This window comes from Oncorhynchus kisutch, linkage group LG28, assembly GCF_002021735.2.
Source record: "Oncorhynchus kisutch isolate 150728-3 linkage group LG28, Okis_V2, whole genome shotgun sequence".
Classification (NCBI taxonomy): domain Eukaryota; kingdom Metazoa; phylum Chordata; class Actinopteri; order Salmoniformes; family Salmonidae; genus Oncorhynchus; species Oncorhynchus kisutch.
The window spans coordinates 32,573,367-32,599,256 of NC_034201.2; the positions used below are offsets into that span (position 1 = coordinate 32,573,367).

General features: G+C 42.1%; 1 protein-coding gene across 3 annotated transcripts; it reads left to right on the top strand.

Moving 5' to 3' along the window:
• Positions 1–232: 232 nt before the first annotated feature.
• On the top strand, positions 233–20,568 carry LOC109873387 (ELMO domain-containing protein 1). Of its 3 annotated transcripts, XM_031808362.1 has the most exons (12): positions 290–479; positions 925–1,009; positions 10,824–10,969; positions 11,160–11,188; positions 11,537–11,634; positions 12,280–12,409; positions 12,904–13,037; positions 13,256–13,324; positions 14,217–14,237; positions 14,628–14,678; positions 15,820–15,953; positions 16,522–20,568. In XM_031808362.1, the coding sequence occupies exons 2-12, from the start codon at positions 993–995 to the stop codon at positions 16,695–16,697; spliced, it is 1,005 nt and encodes a 334-aa protein (XP_031664222.1). In that variant the 5' UTR covers positions 290–479; positions 925–992; the 3' UTR covers positions 16,698–20,568. The 3 variants fall into 3 exon arrangements, with proteins under 3 accessions (XP_020320635.1, XP_031664222.1, XP_031664223.1); XM_020465046.2 differs by lacking the exon at positions 14,217–14,237 and having other exon boundaries at positions 233–479; XM_031808363.1 differs by lacking the exon at positions 14,217–14,237 and having other exon boundaries at positions 295–479; positions 694–1,009.
• The last annotated feature ends 5,322 nt before the right edge of the window (positions 20,569–25,890 follow it).

Sequence of the window (25,890 nt, forward strand, 5' to 3'; positions counted from 1 at the left end):
CAAATATAGAGTTGTTTTTATGGTTGACAGTCGAAATGGACAGACATAACCTGACCCTGACAGACTGCGATTCCTGCTCCCTAAGCTATTTTGTAGCCAGACGCACCGCATTTACCAAGTAGGCTAGCTGGCCTAAGCGACACAAAACAAATATGACAATCTGATAAAATTATATAATTTAGGTGGACATCTCTTTGGGTCTGATGAGTCGGTGACCCGTTTTTTTTATACGAAGGTGTCTGTCTGAAGCGCGAGGCTTGGGCTGGGCTGACGCTCTTTACTCCACCTCGCGGCGGCCACAACCCTGCATTGCGATGCTGTTCTGCCGCTCCGTCTCCCCATCCATTCAGTGACACTGTCATCATGGAGGAAGAACAGTTACCTGCTACGGAGTGAAGACGACAACCACACAAACGCGAGGCCACCACCGGCGGCAATCTATTGCGTCTTTTTAAGGCTCCTCTCATTTCTTCTTTCCTGTGAGTGCAATTTATTGATATATTGGTAAATATGTGCATGTTCCATTTGGGACGCACGATTGATTTCATTGTGTTATTCGAGAGCTCGGATTATGCATGGTGTGATTTGGGTGCCAATTATTAGCTTCGAGAAACAGGCTGCACCAAACCACACAACTGTGTGATGTATTTACCTTATAATGAGATTAAGAATGTTAATTTCATCATATTGCAGGTAGCCTTACCCGAAGAACTGGTAGGCTAGGCTATATTGTTACTTGCTCACAGCAATGTAGCATATAGCCTATAATCCGACAGCACAGCAGCACCATGGAAACTGCCGACCACATAAAACGCGCCATTCACCAGACATTAACACGTTTTAGGGCTATCTTTGTTTCTGTGTGCTTGTATCAAGAATGTAAAATTATGTTTTTCCCTTCCCACCTGTTTCTTTTTTATGCAGGAATACATCGGCCATTGCCTGTGTGTCATTTCTAAAGAAACCATAAGGAACTCGGCAAAACCATAAAAATGAAGCATTTTTTGAGGTAGGCAAATACATGCTCTTTCTGCAAGGGATACTTTGCTATAGGCCTGGCCTAATAAATATGTTTTTAATGAATGGTCAGAACTTCTTGTAATGAGACCCTGACTATACTGTCAACTCACATAGGCGAAGCCTAAAATGTTGAATGCTTTCTTTTCACTCATGTGGAGTGACATTTTGTTTATATAGCCTTAAATGGTAAACGAAGTCCTCCCAGTGGCCTTAAATGCATGTTGTTTTTCCACGGTCAAATGCGAATGAATAAGAAGCTAGTTATCAAGAAGCTTGACAACCGAATTTAATTTACACCGTATTGTTTAGATTGTCACATAAAATCGGGCCTATCTGTGCCCTTGTGTGTGAGGTGCTGAAAGGACAGCTCCGCCAATCGGTCAGGTGTAGGAGAATAGAGAACGGAGGGTTTTTGCAGGCAACTAGGCCTTTATTCTCGCGCCTTTGCGCTTTTACGATCTTTTCAGTGACGACGCTCGGTTAGGGTAGTTATTGTGCGTAGTGTAGGCCTACCAATTACTTAGTTACCATGTGAGTGTTTGCAAGCACAAGTGCTCTCCGCCTATTCCCGTGTCCCATGGCAGTGCTTGGTGCTGCTCCATCGGCTAATGGAGTTGGCTAATGTTTGAATGCGCTCACCCTGCGTGTGCTTGGCCTACTTAGCATGCCAGTCTCGTTCTCAGGCAGTGGGGAGAGAAAACGGTCCCCCGGGATGTGTCGTCTGTGATCAATACACTCAGTGGACATGTGTTAGTCTACATGGCTACTGTGTATCCTTTCATAGTATCATCTGCTTCATATTAGTAGGCAGGGCAAACCCCTGTTGGTGATTTCTGGTACATCAACATAAATCAATCACAGCACGTTTTTGGACCCATTCTGCAGTTTTTACCTGATTAAGTACAATACAATTGGAGAATAATTATATTGCTTAAATTTACGTTGAAAATGATGCTGTTGCTGCTTCCTGTTGACAATACATTTTCATGAATAGGGTGAATTCAGAAAGAGTGGGACATCATATAAACTGGGACTGCTTAATCCTGACTTGTCTATTTCTTGGTCTGACAAGAGAAAATCAAAACTATTGTTACTAAGTCCTTGCAGAGAAACCACACCCTGCAAAGCACACAGTACAGATTAGTGATGTAGCTTTTTTTTTTTTGATTTTAAGGTTATACTACTGTCATAAATAATGCACTGTGCCAAATTGTGATGTAAATGTGTATACTTATATTGGTGCATCAAAATACAAAAATGCCAATATTATGTTCACATTTTGTATTTCTGTCATTTTTTTAGTTGCCCCGCTTTATTAACCATAGCTAGCTAAAGTAGGACAGCATGGAGTAGCTAAAGTAGGACAGCATGGAGTAGCTAAAGTAGGACAGCATGGAGTAGCTAAAGTAGGACAGCATGGAGTAGCTAAAGTAGGACAGCATGGAGTAGCTAAAGTAGGACAGCATGGAGTAGCTAAAGTAGAACAGCATGGAGTAGCTAAATTGGGACAGACGTATGGGGGAAAGAGATTCCGTTTACCTTAAATGTAGACTGCAAAGTAGGCCTACCTGGCCGAATGATATGATGATTTGTAGCAATCGGGTGCACATTTGTTTAGCATACTCTGCCATCACTGTACAGAAACCTGACAAAAACACTGCTAGCCTAACACAAATGTACTGTGACTAATGTTGCTCTTCAACACCTGACACCAATATACAGTGCCTTCGGAAAGTATTCAGACCCCTTGACTTTTCCACATTTTGTTAGGTTACAGGCTTATTCTAAAATTGATTAAATCGTTTTTTCCCTTCATCATTCTAAACACAATACCCCGTAATGACAAAGCAAAAACAGATTTATACAGTTTTGCTAATTTCTTAAAAATGTAAAACTGAAATAGCGAAGGGTTTGAATACCTATGTAAATGTATTTATGTATTTTTTATTTATTTTTATTGCACCCCATAATGACAAAAACTATTTGTAGATTGCTAAGGATTTTCTTAATTTAATCAATTTTAGAGTTCAAATCAAATCAAATCAAATTATAACAGAACATGGCCAAGATGTTCAAATGTTCATAAATGACCAGCATGGTCGTATAATAATAAGGCAGAACAGTTGAAACTGGAGCAGCAGCACGGTCAGATGGACTGGGGACAGCAAGGAGTCATCATGTCAGGTAGTCCTGGGGCATAGTCCTAGGGCTCAGGTCCTCCGAGAGAGAGAAAGAAAGAGAGAATTAGAGAGAGCATATGTGGGGTGGCCAGTCCTCTTCTGGCTGTGCCGGGTGGAGATTATAACAGAACATGGCCAAAATGTTAAAATGTTCATAAATGACCAGCATGTTCGAATAATAGTAAGGCAGAACAGTTGAAACTGGAGCAGCAGCACGGCCAGGTGGACTGGGGACAGCAAGGAGTCATCATGTCAGGTAGTCCTGGGGCATGGTCCTAGGGCTCAGGTCCTCCGAGAGAGAGAAAGAAAGAGAGAAGGAGAGAATTAGAGAACGCACACTTAGATTCACACAGGACACCGAATAGGACAGGAGAAGTACTCCAGATATAACAAACTGACCCTAGCCCCCCCGACACATAAACTACTGCAGCATAAATACTGGAGGCTGAGACAGGAGGGGTCAGGAGACACTGTGGCCCCATCCGAGGACAGCCCCGGACAGGGCCAAACAGGAAGGAGTTAGGCTGTAACGTAACAAAATGTGGAGAGAGTCAAGGGGTTTGAATACTTTCCGAAGGCACATTAGTGGTTTAGGGGGTACCCTGACTGGGACGCAAACCCTGGTCTCTGTGACTGTAATATGAGCCATGATGAGGGTTGCAGGTAGCCTAGCAGTTAAGAGCATTGGGCCATTAACCAAAAGGTTGCTGATTCAAATCCCTGAGCTGTCTTAGGTGAAAAATCTGTTGATGTGCCCTTGAGTAAAAGTGTCTGCTAAGTGGGTAAAATATAAGATGAAATTATACTACTCCAACCAAGTGTGTTAACCCTTTTGGCACGATGCATAGGATGTTTAAATTTCACGCCAGTGACCTTGTTTCACTTCCTTGTCCTGCTGTTTGCTACATTGGTGTCAGAAGTGGGATGACGGCCGTGAGGCCATCAGAACGCATGGCTCAGACGTGCTACGGGGCTGAGTAGTCGAAGCACAGGGACATGCCTTTAAATAAGGAGGGGGCGATGTAGCAAACCTCGCTATATGAGCCACATTACAAATCTCTGCAAGTGGGTTAATCCTATTAACACCATGTCTCGAGTGTTTGTCTTTCCCGCATTGCCTTGCCTCATCGTTCGCTACAATACCAAAAGGCTAAAATCTCTTGGTGAGGTCGTTAGGTGATGTACAAAGGTTGTTTAGTATTATTACAAAGTATACAGCTTTTATTTGATTTAGTGATAGCGATCCTTTTTTTTTTGCTGTTATACAGTTAATTCAATTTGTATGGCCTTAGGGAGAATACAATTACCCTACCTAGACTAGCCTACAACGCCACAATGCAATTAATATTAGCATTATTGTTTTCAAATGAGTACCATTCTACACTCGGCTGTAAACTGCAGTGAAAATGTCATTTGAATAACGGCATAAAAGCCCTGTTATTTGAATTGTTATTGTTATTTCCATTAATTCCATTTGGTTCAGTTGTGGGTCTACTTTCTACATATTATACATTCTAGAAAGGCACAGAACAGGACTGTCAGAAATGTTTTTTTCTGATACTGATGCTCTGTCCGTTGCCAATCATCATTCTCCCAAGTCGTCCTATATATTGTAGCCGCAAAGGCCTATGCTCCCAGCATACCCTGGTATTCAAAAAAAGCTTAACGCACGTTCTGCCTCCTTTCCGATCCAAGAGGCTATTCCTTGACCTAGATCCTAATGCTTCAATTATAGCCTAAATATTTGTCATTTATCTTTTAAATTGTATTACCTTATTTTTGTAGCATAAACACAACCATTCACATTTAAAAAAAATCTTATTAGGCTACTTCAAAATTCTCCTTTCGGCTACCTGCGTCCTGCATCCAAACTGCGCACCTGTCAATCGATGATTGCAAACAGACTGTTTCAAAACAACAAAAAGTTTAATGGCATTCTGAGATTCCACGCTTTAGATACTTAGCAGGGAGGGATGTATTTTCTATTTGTCGAGATTGACAAACTCTTATTTGATTGGTGTTGAAAACGCAAACCATGATGAAACGCTCAAAGTCGGTAATCGGAATATGCAGTTATGCATTTCTTATTTCTTAACTTTAATTGTCACATGCGCCGAATACAACAAGTGTAGACCTTACCGTGAAATGCTTACTTACAAGCCCTTAACCAACAGTGCAGTTCAAGAAGAGTTAAGAAAATATTTACTAATTAAACTAAAGTAAAAATAATAAAAAGGTAACAATAAAATACCAATAACGAGGCTATATACAGGGGTAACGGTACTGAGTCAGTGTGCTGGGGTACAGGTTAGTTGAGGTCATTTGCACATGTAGGTGGGTGTAGAGTGACTATACATTGATAATAAACAGCGAGTAGCAGCAGTGTAAAACAAATGGAGGGGGGGGGGGTCAATGTAAATAGTCCAGTGGCCATTTGATTAATTGTTCAGCAGTCTTGTGGCTTGGGGGTAGACGCTGTTAAGGAGCTTTTTGGTCCTAGACTTGACGCTCCGGTACCGCTTGCCATGCGGTAGCAGAGAAATCAGTCTATGACTTGGTGACTGGAGTCTCTGACCATTTTCTGGGCCTTCCTCTGACACGCCTATTATATAGGTCCAGAGGGCCGTACGCACTGCCCCCTGTAGCGCCTTATGGCCAGATGCCAAGCAGTTGCCATACCAGGCGGTGATGCAACCGGTCAGAATACTCTCGATGGTGCAGCTGTAGAACCTTTTGAGGATCTGGGGACCCATGCCAAATATTTTCAGTCTCCTGAGGGGGAATATGTTTTGTTGTGCCCTCTTCGCGACTGTTTTGGTGTATTTGGACCATGATAGTTCGTTGGTGATGTGGACACAAGGAACTTGAAACTCTCGACCCGCTCCACTACAGCCCCGTCGATGTTAATGGGGGCCTGTTCGGCCCTCCTTTTCCTATCGTCCACGATCAGCTCCTTTGTCTTGCTCACATTGAGGGAGAGGTTGTTGTCCTGGCACCTCACTGTCAGTTCTCTGACCTCCTCCCTATAGGCTCTCATCATTGTCGATGATCAGGCCTACCACTGTTGTGTAGTCAGCAAACTTAATGATGGTGTTGGAGTCGTGTTTGGCCACGCAGTTGTGGGTGAACAGGGAGTACAGGAGGGGACTAAGTACACACCCCTGAGGGGCCCCAATGTTGAGGATCAGCGTGTTGTTGCCTACCCTTACCACCTGGGGGCAGCCCGACAGGATGTCCAGGATCCAGTTTCAGAGGGAGGTGTTTAGTCCCAGGGTCCTTAGCTTAGGCAGGTTAACTTAGGTTCCTTGGGCACAGGGACTATGGTGGTCTGCTTGAAACATGTGGGTATTACAGACTTGGTCAGGGAGAGGTTGAAAATGTCAGTGAAGACAGTTACTGGTTGGTCTATACATGCTTTGAGTACATTTCCTGGTAATCCGTCTGGCCTCGCGGCTTTGTGAATTTTGACCTGTTTAAAGGTCTTGCTCACATCGGCTACCGAGAGCGTTAAAACACAGTCATCCAGAACAGCTGGTGCTCTCGTGCATGCTTCAGTGTTGCTTGCCTCGAAGCGAGCATAAAAGGCATTCAGCTTGTCTGGTAGGCTCTGGGCAGCTCGCGTCTGGGTTTCCCTTTGAATTTTTTTTCTCCTCTGGTTGCACATGTGACATGCTGGTAAAAATGTGGTAAAACTGATTTAAGTTTGCCTGCATTAAAGTCCCCGGCCACTAGAAGCGCCACTTGTTTGCTTATGGCCTTATAGAGTTGGTTGAGTGCGGTCTTAGTGCCAGCATCGGTCTGTGGTGGTAAATAGACGGCTACGAATAATATAGATGAGAACTTTCTTGGTAGATAGTGTGGTCTACAGCTTTTCATAAGGTACTCAACCTTATTGGTTGTGTGTGGTGCATTCTCACAGAAAGAAACCTGTTGGTGGAAAATCGTTGCATACATTTTAAAATGATAAATGTTGAAAATCTGATTTCCCCCTACCTGATCATTGTCTGCAGTCGGCTCTGACCGTGGTGTAATGAGACAGGCAAGTTGAGTGAGCTCATCCGTGGTGGTCGGTAACCTTCTGGCCCAAACTGATCCTATTTCAAATGAATTACAGTGTGGCATAGGATATCAACAGTGAAAACGTTTAGCAGCTATTTAAATTTGACTGTCAAATCTGTGTATTGGTGTGTAGCCAACGACTTTTATAGAGAGACCACCTCAAATTTTTGGTGTCATTCCATTAACCCATTTCATTAAGATATTGATGTTTTAAGCAGTCAATCTTGTCATTGTGATGACTATAAACGTTTATACTAACATTACCAATCTAAGGTAAAAAGGATGTGTAATTCCACTCAATTTTATGGGGTAGAAATGCAAGCTTGTGTAAGGTAATAGCACAAACTGTCCACATTAGGGAAATTAGGGAAATATCCAATCATTTCATATGGAAAAATAATTAAACATATCAATTTAAGACGATAGTATATGTTGCCCACTCACATTGCAACAATATCTATTTCTCACTAATTTAACCATTTAGACAGTTAAAAAAATGATCTCAAACACAATTTAACCAGTTAAAAAATGAATCTTGAAACTATCTAAAAAATCTAAAAAACTATCTTGGTTGGAAGATTTCCAGGAATCCTCCAACCCAGATTTCTAGAAAACCTGGGAAATGTACAAGGATTTGCAACCCTGCCTGTAAATCACATTAGGCCAGTTTGCAAAGTGATGTGTAATTCCTATTGGAATCCAGTCAGAGTTAGGCTATTCAACAGTTGGAATTGTTATTCACCCACAACCTGCATAAGGACTGACAGGGTTTTGATTGCAAAACAATCGAACTAAATGTTTGGATTAGTTTAGGAAAATGTATGTTATTTATCTTTGTGTAGCATAAGACTAATCAATCACTCACTCATTGTACATGCAAAAACACATATTACAAACATTTCCCAGAAATGGACCTGCAGTAGAGCATGCTGGGAAGAAAGTTAATGAGTTGAAACATAATTTGTTTTTGTTGATGTGACTTCTCATTTAGTTTTCAGTCAATTCCACATACACATTTTAAGTAAAAATGACTTTTCATTGACATTGAGTTCAATGTACTATAAGTATTTGAGTTAAAAATGCTTTGGGGTTTACAGTGCAGGAAGAGTAGCTGCTGCTTCTGCAAGAGCAAAAGGGGATCCAAATAAACAAATACAGTTGAAGTCAGGAGTTTACATACACTTAGGTTGGAGTCATTTTGTCAACTTGTCAACTTGTTTTTTAAACACCACCAATTTCTTGTTAACAAACTAGAGTTTTGGCAAGTCGGTTAGGATATCTACTTTGTCCATGACACAAGTAATTTTTACAACAATTGTTTACAGACAGATTATTTCACTTATAATTCACTGTATCACAATTCCAGTTGGTCAGAAGTTTACATACACTAAGTTGACTGTGCCTTTAAACATCTTGCAAAATTCCATAAAATGATGCCATGGCTTTAGAAGCTTCTGATAAGCTAATTGACATAATTTGAGTCAACTGGAGGTGTACCTGTGGATGTGTTTCAAGGCCTACCTTCAAACTCAGTGCCTCTTTGCTTGACATCATGTGAAAATCAAAAGAAATCAGCCAAGACCTCAGAAAATAATGGTAGACCTCCACAAGTCTGGTTCATCCTTGAGAGAAATTGTACATCTGTACAAACAATAGTAAGCAAGTATAAACACCACGGGACCACGCAGCCATCATACCGCCCAGAAAGGAGACGCGCTCTGTCTCGTAGAGATGAACGTACTTTGGTGTGAAAAGTGCAAATCAATCCCAGAACAACAGCAAAAGACCTTGTGAAGATGCTGGAGGAAACAGGTACAAAAGTATCTATATCCACAGTAAAACGAGTCCTATATCGACATAACCTGAAAGGCCGCTCAGCAAGGAAGAAGCCACTGCTCCAAAACCGCCATAAATAAAGCCAGACTACGGTTTGCAACTGCACATTATGACAAAGATCGTACTTTTTGGAGAAATGTTCTCTGGTCTGATGAAACAAAAATAGAACTGTTTGGCCATAATGGCCATCGTTATGTTTGGAGGAAAAAGGGGGAGGCTTGCAAGCTGAAGAACACCATCCCAACTGTGAAGCACGGGGGTGGCAGCATCATGTTGTGGGGGTGATTTGCTGCAGGAGGGTTTGATGCACTTCACAAAATAGATGGCATTATCAGAGAGGAAAATTATGTGGATATATTGAAGCAACATCTGAAGACATCAGTCAGCTATATTGAAGCAAAATCTCAAGACATCAGTCAGGAAATCTTGGTCGCAAATGGGTCTTCCAAATGGACAATTACCCCAAGCATACTTCCAAAGTTGTGGCAAAATGGCTTAATTAAGGACAACAAAGTCAAGATATTGGAGTGGCCATCACAATGCTCTGACCTCAATCCCATAGAGAATTTGTGGGCAGAACTGAAAACGCGTGTTTGAGCAAGGAAAATTCACCCAACTTATTGTTGGAATCTTGTGGAAGGCCACCTGAAACGTTTGACCCAAGTTAAACAATTTAAAGGCATTGCTACCAAATACTAATTGAGTGTATGTAAACTTCTGACCCACTGGGAATGTGATGAAAGAAATAAAAGCTGAAATTAATAATTCTCTTTACCATTTTTCTGACATTTCACATTCTTAAAATAAAGTGGTGATCCTAACTGACCTAAAACAGGGAATATTTACTCGGATGAAATGTCAGAAATTGTGAAAAACTGAGTTTAAATGTATTTGGCTAAGGTGTATGTAAACTTACGACTTCAACTGTAGATGTTCCCTACAACAGAAATTCACATTCTCACACTCCACCCCCCCTCACACACACACGGTGCTAGTACAGCCTACATTAGGAGGCTGCTGTGTGCCCGACCCACGTCATGCTTCTCCCTCTGTCCAGGTGGGCATCTGGAACTACACTCTCTTATCAGGATGGGGGCGGTGGCTCCCCTCAGACCTAAATATGGAGCCTGAAGGAGAGAGAGGGAGAGGGGGAGGAGAGAGAAGAGAATAGAGAATAATGTCATTTTTAACAAACAGCAAATAGTTATTCACATGTTAATGAGGGAGAGGGAGATAGTTTAGGTCTGTTTCCTGCCAGGGCAGCTTTTGGACTGATCAGTCATCAATTTGATGGGTACATTGAACAACAACACAAATAAAGAACTGTGGCAGGCTTTGGGATTCAAGTATAAAAAAAATGTGCGGCTGAGCAGGTATTCTCTTCCCTGAGCATAAACGCTTAACAATGGTGCCCATTATAAGCATACACTGTACAAGGTACAGAACATTATGGCACATCACTGTACTTCTGTCCTAGATTAAATCAGTGTGTCTTACTTAGTCTAACTGAGGATGAGTGACTTTGACTGTGACCTGAAGACTTGAATTAGTTCCCCAAGCTAATTTCTAGACTTTAGCTCAGTCTGCTAACACAGTCTTGATGGGGTACGCAGAAGACCTGGGTCGGTCACAAAAGGAATGTAGAGAAGTTGTCTCATTCAGTGTCCAATACCCCTGACGTTGTCCTTTTGATAGGAGAGAATATACTCTCTCTCTCACCTCCCGTAGGGTGGTGACACAGTTCTTTGTGTTCCTGTACTGTAAATGTCTGTGGCGAGGCCTGAAGTTTGTGATCAGGAAGGTCACGGGGAGGTGCGAACTGCAACGGATATGCCACAGCAACAAGCCAGGGGCCCGAAGGACCCTTAAGATTGGTAGGCCTACTTATTGTTTTTGAATAATTGTTTAATTTGTCAACATGTAATTTAATCTGTTCTTCAATTCTGATTCTGTGTGAGAGATATGTAAGCTATGAGAATGATAAAAAGTGGTGGGTGGGAACTGGGAGTTTGAAATAGTGTAGGTTTGTTAGCATTTCTTTTTTAACTTGTTTTTCCCATTCAGAGTCTTCCCTCAGGTACTCAAAGAATGAGGTGAGTGGTGTACATTTGATGGGTAATATGGTATTTCATAACTTATACACATTTATACACAACTATGATGATGCTTTGTGCTTTCCTCCTCCTCTTCCTGCCCGCTATTCCTCCTCCTCCTCATCCTGCCCCCTATTCCTCCTCTTTCTCCTCATCCTCCTCCTCTTCCTGCCCCCTATTCCTCATCCTCCTCCTGCCCCCTATTCCACCTCCTGCACCCTATTCGTCCTCCTTCTCCCCATGCCCCTTTTTCCACCTCCTCCTGCCTCCTATTCTTCCTCCTCCTACCTCCTATTCTTCCTCCTACTCCTCCTCCTCTTTCTCCTCATCTTTCTCTTCCTTTCTCAGCTGTGCCAGTCTGCCCTCAGTGCTCACCCAGACCGAGTGGAGAAGACCATCGATGACATCATGACCCTGAAGAAGGTCAACCCTGACACTAACCCACAGTAAGATCATGTTCAGCACTGAATCTGTTGATCACTGTGCATCATTTGCATAGGCAGATTTAATCACTATAGTGAAGTACTGAGAGCCACCAAGCGGTCTTTTAAGGTTCATAACGTGCCCGACCTAACTAGAATACAATTGATTTGTACTCTAGTCAGACAACTGACCAGGATTGGAACACCTACAGTGGGCCGGGATTCAGTCCAAGGCACGTATAGCACTGGTTACTATACAGCTGACAATCCCTTTTTAAAGGTATTTTCCACAAAGTTCTTCAGAGATTGCATTTTTGGTAAACCTTGCAAGTCGGCGCAAATTACCTTTAAGAGACGGTTATAGTGCCCTGCGCTACAATGCACCTTGGATTGAATCCTGGCTCTACAGTACTTACAAAAGGAGCCTCCAAAAAGAGCATGCTCTCACAGACCTCAAGGCTCATCCAGGCTAAGCCATAAGAGAAGCACTGGGTTGAGTTTATTAGGATACACCATTGCTTATTGTTTGAGCATTTTGTATAGGAAAAGACTAGACCAGCCTCTCTCCACTCCCCCTTTCATTCTCTTCCGTTTGGTGTCTATTGAACACAAACCTTTAGTAGTACGTCACCTCCAGGCTGATCCTTGCATGGCTGTGTCTCTCCCCAGGCTAGGCATCTCCCTCCAGGCCAGTCTGTTCCAGATCGTCGGTTACCGTAGCCTGGTGGCGGAGGTGGAGAAGCTACGCAGGGAGCCGTACGACTGTGAGAACCCCGACCATGAGGAGATGCTGATGAAGGTAAGATGTAATGTTATTATAATGCATTATGAAGTGCTACAATAAATACCACTATGTAATGTATGTGTTGATATACTGACTTGTGCTGCTGACATCTGTGCTTACTGGAATTGATATAAAGTAGCTAGACAGGTAGAATTTCTGTGCTTTCTATAGTTTGGGAGCTAGAGTGGGGCAGTTACTTTGTGTGGGTTAGATACAGTAAATAATTTGATCCCCTGCTCAGAATGTAAGGTGACTGAATTGCTGATATAAATTATTTGCTATGTTTGAAAGGGCTAGGTTTTGAATATTAGGGCCCGTCTCAGAGTAGGATTGCTGATCCAGGATCAGTTTGGCCTTTAAATCATAATGAATAACAATATTTTGACAGGGGGGGACCTGTTCCTAGCACTGCTACTCTGAGACACTTAATGAATACGGGATCTGGCTTTATTTACTGATAGCAGTAAGTAGTCTCTCCCTGATTAATATCTGTGTTTGTTCTGTTGTAGCTGTGGAAGACACTGCGTCCTGATTCACCACTCACTGGGCGGATCTCCAAGCAGTGGTGTGAGATCGGTTTCCAAGGCAATGACCCCAAGACTGACTTCAGGGGCATGGGTCTACTGGGCCTACACAATCTTCTGTGAGTGTCTCTGTGTGTGTGACAGTGTCGTGTGACAGTGTCGTGTGTGTGTGTGTAATATGAGTCACTGTACTGTACAAATGTTTTCCTCTGCAGACAAGGACCAGACAGTAGTACAGTACTGATTATACATCCAATAACAATGTCAAGGGACATAGAGACAATCCTGGACAATCCTAATTTATGTTTCCCCTGTGTTTTAACTTCCTCTACCATAGATATTTTGCTGAGCATGACAAGGCCACCGCTCTCCAGGTGCTTCATGACTCCTTGCAGCCGAAACACAGGTGGTTCCCTCCCCTTTACCCCTCCTTCACCCGCCCCCTGACCTATAGCGTAGAGATTGGCTCTTGATTTATCTCAACCCTTTACAACATGCTATGAAGAATGACCTGTCTAGGGTCGAACCAATGACTGCTAGATATTTTGGATGATTTGTACCTATCATGCTTATTTGTCAGCTCACCATCTAATCCCGCGTTCCAGGCTGACTACATTGGAGACGCCTTTCAGATCCACAACACCTGGATAGGTGTTGAACATATTATCTAGCCACATCATATGATATAGCAATCAGATGCCCGACTGTGCTGTCGATGAAGTGGCACTTAACCATTGGTTGATGCAATGCAACGTCTACAATGTAGTTGGCCTGGAACTCGACCTGTATGATTAATTTAAGCGCTGGAGTCACACTAACTCTCAACATAACAGAGTCCCACTATTGAAACCCCATTGGAGGAAATCTTATAAAAAGGGGAATCCCTATCAGTAGTCTTGAATTCTATTTCCCTTCAGACCTCTCTGATGTTTTGAGTTTCTCGTGGGTCATGTTCATTAAGCACCTAACAACAAAAAAAGGACTGAACAGGGAGGAACTACCTGAACTTGCCCAATAAGAAACACACATTTTTGCTTTCCGTTGTGTACAATTTAAGACTATTTTCCAGTGTGCCCTAATGAACCCAACACTAGGTTTTCCACACTGGTTAGGCTACATTGTGGCTGTGTCAGTCTATAGCTGCAATTTATAGTACGGACATGGATGACTGCAGTTGTGACTAGCGTTTTAATTTCTGTCATTTGGCACATTTGCTTTGGTCTACATCTCACTGGGCACACTCACTTTCTTTCTTTCTCCACCTCCATTCTCTCCATCCCTGTCTCTCACGTGTGTAGGAACATTCCCAAAGAGGCAAGGTACTACTTCATCATTTCACTTTCATACTGACCAATTGATTTGCAACGTTTTAGAATTATCTCTATATGTACTTGTTATGGTTACGCATTCCATTCATTAATTGCGATGAGTTATAGAATCTAAATAGTCATGGATATTGTCATATGAAACTGCATCATGGCACTTTCTTTGCACTACTCATCTTGTTTCATTAGCTGAGGTCTTTGTACGTTTCTGAGGTACCTCTGAAGTAGACTGGTTGCAGTTCTGTTTGTGCTGTCTGACAATGACCATAGGAGTTGGCAAGACAGCAGAAACAGATCTGGGACCAGGCTACTTCAGTAGTCAGAAAACACTGCAATGTCAGAGCTCTAGATGCACACTCACACTCACGCTTGTGTCCTCCACAGCAAAATGAGCAAAGCAGAATGGGAACAGAAGAACTTTGATAAAGCAATTGGGTGAGTCTCAAATCCCTAAAACACGCACGCACAGCGGAGATGGCACAGGAGAGAATATCAAGAAGAATCCTTTGATGTCCATGTGTCCTCATCATACCATAGGCTTGGCAGTGTCTTAAAGGATTATGGGAGATCTGGGCATGGGGTGGAGGGTTACTGTAGCTCTAGGGAGATTTGGGCATGAGGTGGAGGGTTACTGTAGCTCTAGGGAGATCTGGGCATGGGGTGGAGGGTTACTGTAGCTCTAGGGAGATTTGGGCATGGGGTGGAGGGTTACTTTAGCTCTAGGGAGATCTGGGCATGGGGTGGAGGGTTACTGTAGCTCTAGGGAGATTTGGGCATGGGGTGGAGGGTTACTGTAGCTCTAGGGAGATTTGGGCATGGGGTGGAGGGTTACTTTAGCTCTAGGGAGATCTGGGCATGGGGTGGAGGGTTACTGTAGCTCTAGGGAGATTTGGGCATGGGGTGGAAGGTTACTGTAGCTCTAGGGAGATCTGGGCATGGGGTGGAAGGTTACTGTAGCTCTAGGGAGATCTGGGCATGGGGTGGAGGGTTACTGTAGCTCTAGGGAGATCTGGGCATGGGGTGGAGTGTTACTGTAGATCTAGGGAGAATTGGCTCTGGCAGAGGGGCTGTTTCAGCACTGAAAGTCTGGCGGTGACATCTATATTCAGGCTGTGTGTGTGTGTGTGTTTTCAGAGGGTGAAATGTGTGTGTGTGTGTTTTCAGAGGTGAAATGTGTGTGTGTTTTCAGAGGGTGAAATGTGTGTGTGTGTGCCAGGATTTGTTTAGATTCAGCTCTTGTACAGACCTATTCCTTTAGTTCAATTGTCTCAGTCAAACCTTGGCAAAATCACTTCTCATACTTGCACTGCAATAGGTCAAGTCCACGTTGTGGATTTCAAATCTCAACAGGACCATACATTATTTTCACCCAATCAAAACCTGTGAAATCATTAAGCTACATTACAAGCATAAGACTGTAAATATATTCCATTCTAGTCCATATCCACTAGTGCCTACTGCCTACTTATTAAGTAATGTAGAAGGAACAACCACAGGGGGCAGCACAGAGGCTTGTGCACAGCTAAAAAGATTGCCTTCAGATCAAATGAGATATGTTTATAACTGATTGTTCCAGATACTCCTTTGCCATCGTGGGCATCAACATCACGGATCTGGCCTACTCTCTGCTGGTGAGTGGAGCCCTGAAGACCCACCTGTACAACGTAGCCCCGGAGATGCCCAGCCTCAGCCACTTCCAGCAGACCTTCTGTGAGTGGGAACCACTGTGCCCATAATGGCACCCTATTCCATATGTATTGTACTACCAAATGGTACTCTATTCCATATGTATTGTACTACCAAATGGTACTCTATTCCATATGTATTGTACTACCAAATGGTACTCTATTCCATATGTATTGTACTACCAAATGGTACTCTATTCCATATATATTATACTACCAAATGGTACTCTATTCCATATGTATTATACTACCAAATGGTACTCTATTCCATATGTATTATACTACCAAATGGTACTCTATTCCATATGTATTGTACTACTAAATGGTACTCTATTCCATATGTATTGTACTACTAAATGGTACTCTATTCCATATGTATTGTACTACCAAATGGTACTCTATTCCATATGTATTGTACTACCAAATGGTAAGTTTTCTTCTGGTCCTCCTCTGTGATCCCAGCCGCTTGTCCCAGATCTGTTTGTGCTGTATAGCCAACTATGACCATAGGAATTGGCAAGATAGCACAAACAGTTCTAGGACCAGGCTACTGTGGTTCTGTCCGGCTAATGGCCCACCCTCTCCTCTCATAGGTTACCTAATGCAGGAGTTCCATCGGTTCTGGATCGAGGAGGACCCCTGTGACATCATGGAGTTCAACCGTGTGCGTTCCAAGTTCCACCGGCGGGTGCTGCGGCAGCTCAAGAACCCCGACATGGCGCTGTGCCCCCACTTCGCCGCCTCCGATCTCCACCTGGTCAACCTGTAAATACACTCCCCCTGACTTCTAACCCCTGACCCTATACCTCTAACTTCCTCAACCCCCCTCCCTCCGTCCTCCCAGCTACATCACGTCACTGCCAACCGCTCACCCCGCCAGCGCTCACACACATGCTCACACACACCCTCTCCTCCACGCCCTGCCTCTAACCCCCACAGCGACTTCAGAACCACCAGCACCACTAGATGACCATGGCGATTGTAGGGGTGCATGATGAGGCTGCACCACATAGTCATTCACTGACTCATTGTTATTCCTTGCTTTAATGATTTGTGATTGTACAACAGCCATCCATTGCTGGTTATGTATTGCTATTATTATGCATTTTTAAAGAAATAGTTTACCCAAATTACAAAATGAATATGCACTTTGGGTGAACTATCCCTTTAATTGAATCATCATGGAACAAGTGCTTTGTTTTCTCCAGTCCGTTAGCCCCTTGAATACATCTCATTGTGATGAATGTTCGGCTGTGACACCAAAAATATTTGAGTCCATTTAAGGAGACAGTGCTTCCTCTTTACCATTAGACAGGGCAATAACAGTAGGCCTAAGCTGTGCTGTCAGACTGTCAGAAGTCACAAACTGAAAAGGCTTCATAAGCTTCCTATGCTTATGTAGGGAATTGTACAAGAGCTATGTACTTATTCTATATTTGGCTCTGTAGTGTAGTGTAGTGTACTGCACTGTACTGTATAAGGAAATCAGAGTTACTATCTAGTCCTATGTTGCCTGCCTTATTTAAGTGGGGATGCAGCAAGGCTTTGTGTTGCAATGTGCAGACAGAACATTCTATCGGTTGAGGAGGGGTATATGAAGGAAATGAAAGTAGGCTACTAAAAGAAGATTGCTTAATGATACAATGAGCTGGAAAAAAAGGGCCTATGCACTATATAGGACTGGATTCATTTACAGTCAAAACCAATCAAGAGAGATAGCAGACATTCATTCATCCAATTAAATCACTCGCAGACATCATCTTAGCAAGGCCGTTTCTTTTCTAAATCATTTGTCCAATATTTATCAATTGTATTTAATCACATTTGAGGTCAAATGCATGATAAGAACACTTCACACGAGCATAATTCTCATTGCCAAAATGTAGACTAATGTGGACAATTCACATGAATCAGAATAGCAGTTTGAAGAAATTGTCATTTATTTTATGAATGTTATTCAGCTATGTCCATGATTGTTTGATTTGTAAATCTTTATTCAACTATGTCCACGATTGTTTTATTTGTAAAGATGTTTAGATATATTGAATGTGACACATTAAATGTTCACTGAATTAGTAAATCAATTATTTACATTCCCCCCATGAGACGTACATATGACTTTGGGTGTTTTCATACTTGGTCCCTTTCAGACAATTTTTGTGAACTCAGTGCGGCTTGCTTATTTTTTTCATGCAGTGTGAACACTCCAAAGGAACTCAGACCCCTCAAAAGAGCCCCCGAAGTGAACCAATCTCGAGGGGTGGTCTGAGTTCAGGTTCCCTTGAATTTCGTGGTCCTATTCCCTTTTTTAGGGCAATGTGAGCACAAAGCTCCACAGGTTCACTTGTCATTATTCCCGTACGACACACTAGACTACTGCAACACCGTTTCTTCTGCCATAACCCCTCGCATTGGTACCACAAAAGAGAGAAGATGATGATGTGCTGGGACGTATTCATTCCACTGATTCTGTTGCAAACGTTTCTTAAACGGAAGTAGACGGAATGAAAATGGAGAGGAACCTACCTGAATTTGTCCAATACAAAAATGTGTTTTAGGTTGACTGTTTGGCTAACGATTACACCCCAGACTCACTGAAAATACCTGTGCTGTTTTTGGATATAGATTAGTGATTGTCAAGGATGCACAGAAATTCCAAAATATGTGAGTTTTTAGTTCAGATTATTTGTTTGCAATATGTGATCTATAGACTAAGCGAGCTTCATAAACTGTTTATTCAATCGTGGAGTAAGAAACTACAATATGTAACTTTTTGGGCGACCTGACCAAATTCACATAGAAATGTGAGTTAAAAATGAATTCCCGTTGAAAGCAAGTCTACGAAGCTGTAGATTAGTGCTGTTTCTATGCTACCCGTTCTGAAGTTTCGTTTTTGCGTAGTTTTGTACACCAGCGAATTCTGCATAGTGCATCTTTAAATAGTGTGAAAAGACAACATATTTGGTGAAAATCACAACACGGAGTGCAAAATAAATGATATCTCTGAAAGGACCAGTAGCCTACATTGGGTGTACAATTTTCAATTACAGCATTATTTAATCTGCAGATATATATCTGCTATTTATTCTGTTACCAATAGTAATTACATGTTAATAGTATCTTCTGATTACAATTATGTCTCATCTTTTAACTAAATGCAATTTATTAGCTGCCAAAATGTAAGTAGGTATATCTAGCTGTCCGATAACACACGCTGATGGAATGGTTTGTCCTGCACCTTGTAAAAACCCAGAGTGAATTGAGTGAATGTTGGAAAAAGAATGGTTCCTTTCTAAACATAGAAATATGAATGCAAAGAGGACTTGAACCACAAAATGGGTGAAGTGAACTGGCAAAAGAGTTGAGTCCTCATTCAAAGGCAAAGACAGCATGAACACAAAGAAAATTGGGTTATTTCGCTATTTTTTATCTTCACTTTAAAAGAATACTGAGATTGGTTATTTTAAAAAGGCCCATGTGAAAACACCCTTAGTTGTTACTGTAGGCTAAAATCTTGTTTGCAACAGTTCTGCCTGTGTTGTTGTTTTACTCACTGTATGGCATAATCAATTAAAACGAAAAGACAATTTAATGTAACCAACGATTTTGGAAGGAAGCGGGATCACAAGCGTTATTCCCCATAGAATGAGCTTGTGTCTAGTGACTGACTAAAGCTTACACCAATGCCTCCAAACTGATTTGACATTTTGCTGTGTTTTTTTTGTTACAGTGACTAATTTATATTACAGTGACTGGAATATTATTCCAGGTGTGCATGTTTTGTACTTTTCCATTCTACTTCTTTTGAACGAGGTAAAGACCACTAATTTCTAATGGTTAATTAAAGGGACATTTTACACAATACATTAACGTTTGTCAGATGTTTTCAGACCTCAACTACGTTGTGAGATGTAGTGAAATCAGACTACTTTTGAGGTCTGAAAACATCTGCCAAACTTTGATCTGAAAGTGTAATGCCCTTCTGAGATTTTTATGGTTCAGATAGTTCACTGCATGATATTATCAGCTAGGACTTTCAGTGAACACCACACACATAATTATCATAGGCCTTCTTTTAAAAAAAACCTGTGTCTTGTTGAAATGCCATGCTTGCACGGTTTCTTGATTTGGAATAGTATTTATGAACAGGTTTGTTACCTTTTAAGTGAATGTCAATGCTTGTGATCCGTAGTTTTGCAGCAGTTTGCTTCACTGCATGTCAACGTGTGGTTTGTCTCGTTACCCCTTTGTTCTTTCTTTTGCTTGATGGTCGTCAACACTGCACTTTTGGAAATAAATACGATTTCATGTCATTCAAATATACTATAGTGCAACACTTATTTATTTGTGTTATTTGAGTGTATTTGGGCTTAATGCTCAATAAAGATGTAGATGTTGTTAGACACAATCAGCTGTACATACTGCTTGAAGAAATGCTACTAAAGATATCATCTTAAGCAATATGCATGATCAAACCCACGATGTCGCTGCTCCTCCGGCATCTTGTGCTCCTTCTGTTTAAGCCTAGATCATGAGAAGATACATTCTAGACAATTAGGAACTTATTTGTGCTTAAATTCTTTGTGCTGTGTAACAGTTACTTTTTGAGACCACAATAAAATATCAATGTAATTAAACGATCAATGTATTTGTGTTTCCTCTGTGTCCGTACAGTGCCTTGCGAAAGTATTCGGCCCCCTTGAACTTTGCGACCTTTTGCCACATTTCAGGCTTCAAACATAAAGATATAAAACTGTATTTTTTTGTGAAGAATCAACAACAAGTGGGACACAATCATGAAGTGGAACGACATTTATTGGATATTTCAAACTTTTTTAACAAATCAGAAACTGAAAAATTGGGCGTGCAAAATTATTCAGCCCCTTTACTTTCAGTGCAGCAAACTCTCTCCAGAAGTTCAGTGAGGATCTCTGAATGATCCAATGTTGACCTAAATGACTAATGATGATAAATACAATCCACCTGTGTGTAATAAAGTCTCCGTATAAATGCACCTGCACTGTGATAGTCTCAGAGGTCCGTTAAAAGCACAGAGAGCATCATGAAGAACAAGGAACACACCAGGCAGGTCCGAGATACTGTTGTGAAGAAGTTTAAAGCCGGATTTGGATACAAAAAGATTCCCCAAGCTTTAAACATCCCAAGGAGCACTGTGCAAGCGATAATATTGAAATGGAAGGAGTATCAGACCACTGCAAATCTACCAAGACCTGGCCGTCCCTCTAAACTTTCAGCTCATACAAGGAGAAGACTGATCAGAGATGCAGCCAAGAGGCCCATGATCACTCTGGATGAAATGCAGAGATCTACAGCTGAGGTGGGAGACTCTGTCCATAGGACAACAATCAGTCGTATATTGCACAAATCTGGCCTTTATGGAAGAGTGGCAAGAAGAAAGCCATTTCTTAAAGATATCCATAAAAAATGTTGTTTAAAGTTTTTGCACAAGCCACCTGGGAGACACACCAAACATGTGGAAGAAGGTGCTCTGGTCAGATGAAACCAAAATTTAACTTTTTGGCAACAATGCAAAACGTTATGTTTGGCGTAAAAGCAACACAGCTCATCACCCTGAACACAACATCCCCACTGTCAAACATGGTGGTGGCAGCAGCATGGTTTGGGCCTGCTTTTCTTCAGCAGGGACAGGGAAGATGGTTAAAATTGATGGGAAGATGGATGGAGCCAAATACAGGACCATTCTGGAAGAAAACCTGATGGAGTCTGCAAAAGACCTGAGACTGGGACGGAGATTTGTCTTCCAACAAGACAATGATCCAAAACATAAAGCAAAATCTACAATGGAATGGTTCAAAAATAAACATATCCAGGTGTTAGAATGGCCAAGTCAAAGTCCAGACCTGAATCCAATCGAGAATCTGTGGAAAGAACTGAAAACTGCTGTTCACAAATGCTCTCCATCCAACCTCACTGAGCTCAAGCTGTTTTGCAAGGAGGAATGGGAAAAAATGTCAGTCTCTCGATGTGCAAAACTGATAGAGACATACCCCAAGTGACTTACAGCTGTAATCGCAGCAAAAGGTGGCGCTACAAAGTATTAACTTAAGGGGGCTGAATAATTTTGCATGCCAAATGTTTCAGTTTTTGATTTGTTAAAAAAGTTTGAAATATCCAATAAATGTCGTTCCACTTCATGATTGTGTCCCACTTGTTGTTGATTCTTCACAAAAAAATACAGTTTTATATCTTTATGTTTGAAGCCTGAAATGTGGCAAAAGGTCGCAAAGTTCAAGGGGGCCGAATACTTTCGCAAGGCACTGTATAGTATCAAAATTGTGTTTTTGTGTGAGTGGGGGTATTGTCAGTTAATCATTGACCAGGTCACCTTGTTATATCTGTAATGGCCAGGTCAGATAAAGCCTCATCATCACCTCCCGTACTTTCCTTTTTTCTTGTCCTTTCTCTTTATAATATGCAATTTGTAAAATGTTTTATGATTGGTTATAAGACTTTTAACATAGGATTTTCCAACTAGCAACAGCTGCTGATTGGTCCAGGAAGTAGCCTAGTGAAGTTTGAACAAACTAAACTAGTTGAAAGGAATGGGAAAATGCATGCAGTTAATGTTAGCCACTGTCACGGATTCCTTCCAAACCACTCATTGTTGTGTAATGTTTATGTCCAATGGCCGATGAGCAACTATATGTTTTACCTATAATTTCTCTTTGTTATTTATCTTCATATGACAAGGATTAAAAAGGATTTGCCAGTAGATTGTCTACTTGATTCATGATCATGACTGCTACAGTAGCTAAGATTTTGAAAGAATGATGTTGACATGATCAGTCCAATCAAAGCTACTGTACATATAATGTGATTTGACGTTATTTTATCTGTGGCCAATTACCTTGAGCCTTCTTGGATGGGTACTTATAATGTAACTCTATGGCAGCACCCAAGGGGCTAGAATTTTCAAGCTCTACCCTTAGATTTGGCGGTGACGTAGTGTCCCCATGAGTGACAGAACACTGAGCCAATCATAGTACAACATATTTTCTGCTGGCTGGCTCCACCACCAGAGAAAGCACTGGAGCTGCCTTACTCAAGAAACCAAAAAAGAGACCATGTTTGTATGCGACTTTAAAAATATGATATACATATTGCTTGCAAACTGATATGTGACACGTATTAATGCCAAAATAACAAAAAAACAGGCACCCCCCCCCCCACATCAATCAGATTATGATTCTTCAAGGCAACCACAACAGGGAAAAGTGAGAAAATGATGGATGACATGATGTTTATGGACATTATTATCTAAATTAAGCTGAAATGACAAATGTAAATTGTATTTCATGATTGAACCCTCAAATGTCAGAAGCCTTTAGTTTCCAGGTGTTTGTGGCTGTCAGATATAATTGAAACATGTATTTGTTCAGTCAGTAAGTATAATAAGAAAGAAAGAGTCACACACTTTATACCCTGAGTTTACAAAACATTATGAACACCTGCCCCACAACTACAACAGTGACACAGATATTTCACTGGATGTATAAATGTGAAGCATCCACTTGGCGTTTTCACTCACTATCAAATATGGTAGTGAGAGGAAGCCCAGTGGCGGGCGATGGAAGGAGATGGATTCTGGTGGACATTCTGCACATTTTCTCATATATGAAACATCAAATCAAATATTATTGGTCACATACACATGGTTAGCAGATGTTACTGCGACTGTAGTGAAATGCTTGTGCTTCTAATTCTGACAGTGCAGCAATATCTAACAAGTAATCTAACAATTCCTCAACAACTACCTAATACACACAAATCTAAGTAAAGGAATGGAATAAGAAAATATACATATAAATATATGGATGAGCAATGACAGAGCGGCATAGGCAAGATGCAATAGATGGTATAAAATACCATATATTCATATGAGATGAGTAATGCAAGATTTATAAACGATTTATTAAAGTGCCATTATTAAAGTGACTAGTGATCCATTTATTAAAGTGACCAATAATTTCAAGTCTGTATGTAGGCAGCAGCCTCTCTGTGTTAGTGATGGCTGTGTAACAGTCTGATGGCCTTGATATAGAAGCTGTTTTTCAGTCTCTCGGGCCCAGCTTTGATGCACCTATACTGACCTCGCCTTCTGGATGGTAGCCGGGTGAACAGGCATTGTGTCACGGCAGTTGAAAGAACTGGACCAAGGTGCAGCGTGGTGAGCGTACATATTATTTTTATTAGAAAAATGCGCCGAACAAAACAATAAACACTACAAAACAAACCGTGAAGCTACAGGCTATGTGCCATAAACAAAAGTCAACTTCCCACAAAGACAGGTGGAAAAAGGGCTATCTAAGTATGGTTCTCAATCAGAGACAACGATAGACAGCTGTCCCTGATTGAGAACCCTACCCGGCCAAAGCATAGAAATACAAAGAATAGAATATAGAATACCCACCCCAACTCACACCCTGACCAAACCAAAATAGAGACATAAACAGGATCTCTAAGGTCAGGGCTTGACAGTACACCCCCCCCCCCCCCCCAAAGGTGCGGACTCCGGCCACAAAACCTAAACATATAGGGGAGGGTCTGGTTGGGCATCTAGCCACAGTGGCAGCTCAGGTGCGGGACGCAGACCCCGCTCTACTACTGGCTCACCCCACTTAGGTGGCACCTCTGGTGCGGGGACCCTCGTCGCTGACCCCGGACTGGGGACCCTCGTAGCGGGCCCCGGACTGGGGACCCTCGTTGCGGGCCCCGGACTGGGCACCGTCGCTGGGGGCTCCGGACTGGAGACCGTCGCTGGAGGCTCAGGACTGGAGACCGTCGTTGGATGCTTTGTGCCATGGATCCTCACTGGAGGCTTCGTGCCATGGATCATCACTGGAGGCTTCTTGCCATGGATCATCACTGGAGGCTTCGTGCCATGGATCATCACTGGAGGCTTCGTGCCATGGATCATCACTGGAGGCTTCGTGCCATGGATCATCACTGGAGGCTTCGTGCCATGGATCATCACTGGAGGCTTCGTGCCATGGATCATGACTGGAGGCTTCGTGCCATGGATCATCACTGGAGGCTTCGTGCCAAGAATCATCACTGGAGGCTTCTTGGCATGGATCATCACTGGAGGCTTTGTGCCATTGATCATCACTGGAGGCTTCTTGCCATGGATCATCGCTGGAGGCTTCTTGCCATGGATCATCACTGGAGGCTTCGTGCCATGGATCATCACTGGATGCTTCGTGCCATGGATCATCACTGGAGGGAGTATACGTATGGGCAGACATACAATCATCTCCTTCTGACTCCATAGTGTGGTTAGAGATTCTGTAATGCGGTGCGTGCTGGTGGCAGGGAAGTCAGGCGCAGGAGAATGAAGTTGGTAAAAACTGAGCTGTTTAATAAACATTCAAAAAATACTCAGAAAACCAAAGTATACAAAAATAACATAATAGGGTGCAAAACCCATCGCACACCAGAACAAATAACACACCTACATACAACAAACAATCTCTGACAAGGACATGAGGGAAAACAGAGGGTTAAATACACAACATGTAATGAATGGGATTGGAACCAGGTGTGCAGGAAGACAAGACAAAATGAAAAATGGATCATTGATGGCTTGAAGGTCGGCAACGTCGACCACCGAACACCACTTGAACAAGGAGAGGGACTGACTTCGGTGGAAGTCGTGACATGTATTAAAGGAGTAGTCCACTATTTTACAACTTGATGTTAGATGGTTCCTCCCTTGAAAGTAGTTTATGGGCCTGGAGAAACTGTAATCCATGGTTCAGTTTTCTTTAAAAAGCCACTACAAACTTCAGCTAACTTTAGCCACCACACGCTAACAATCAATGGAAGTGATGGGGGCATGTCATTTTTTAAATGTCCAAATCACCTGAAATCAATTCAAATCACCTACATATTTGGATTGATGTTACTTAAAGGTGATTTGG

Bases quoted from the DNA above. Each gene is read 5' to 3' on its own strand.
- LOC109873387 (XM_031808362.1), top strand. The intron at 11,189-11,536 runs GTGAGTGGTGTA...TTCCTTTCTCAG, and splicing joins TCAGGTACTCAAAGAATGAG to CTGTGCCAGTCTGCCCTCAG. The intron at 14,238-14,627 runs GTACTACTTCAT...TGTCCTCCACAG, and splicing joins AACATTCCCAAAGAGGCAAG to CAAAATGAGCAAAGCAGAAT.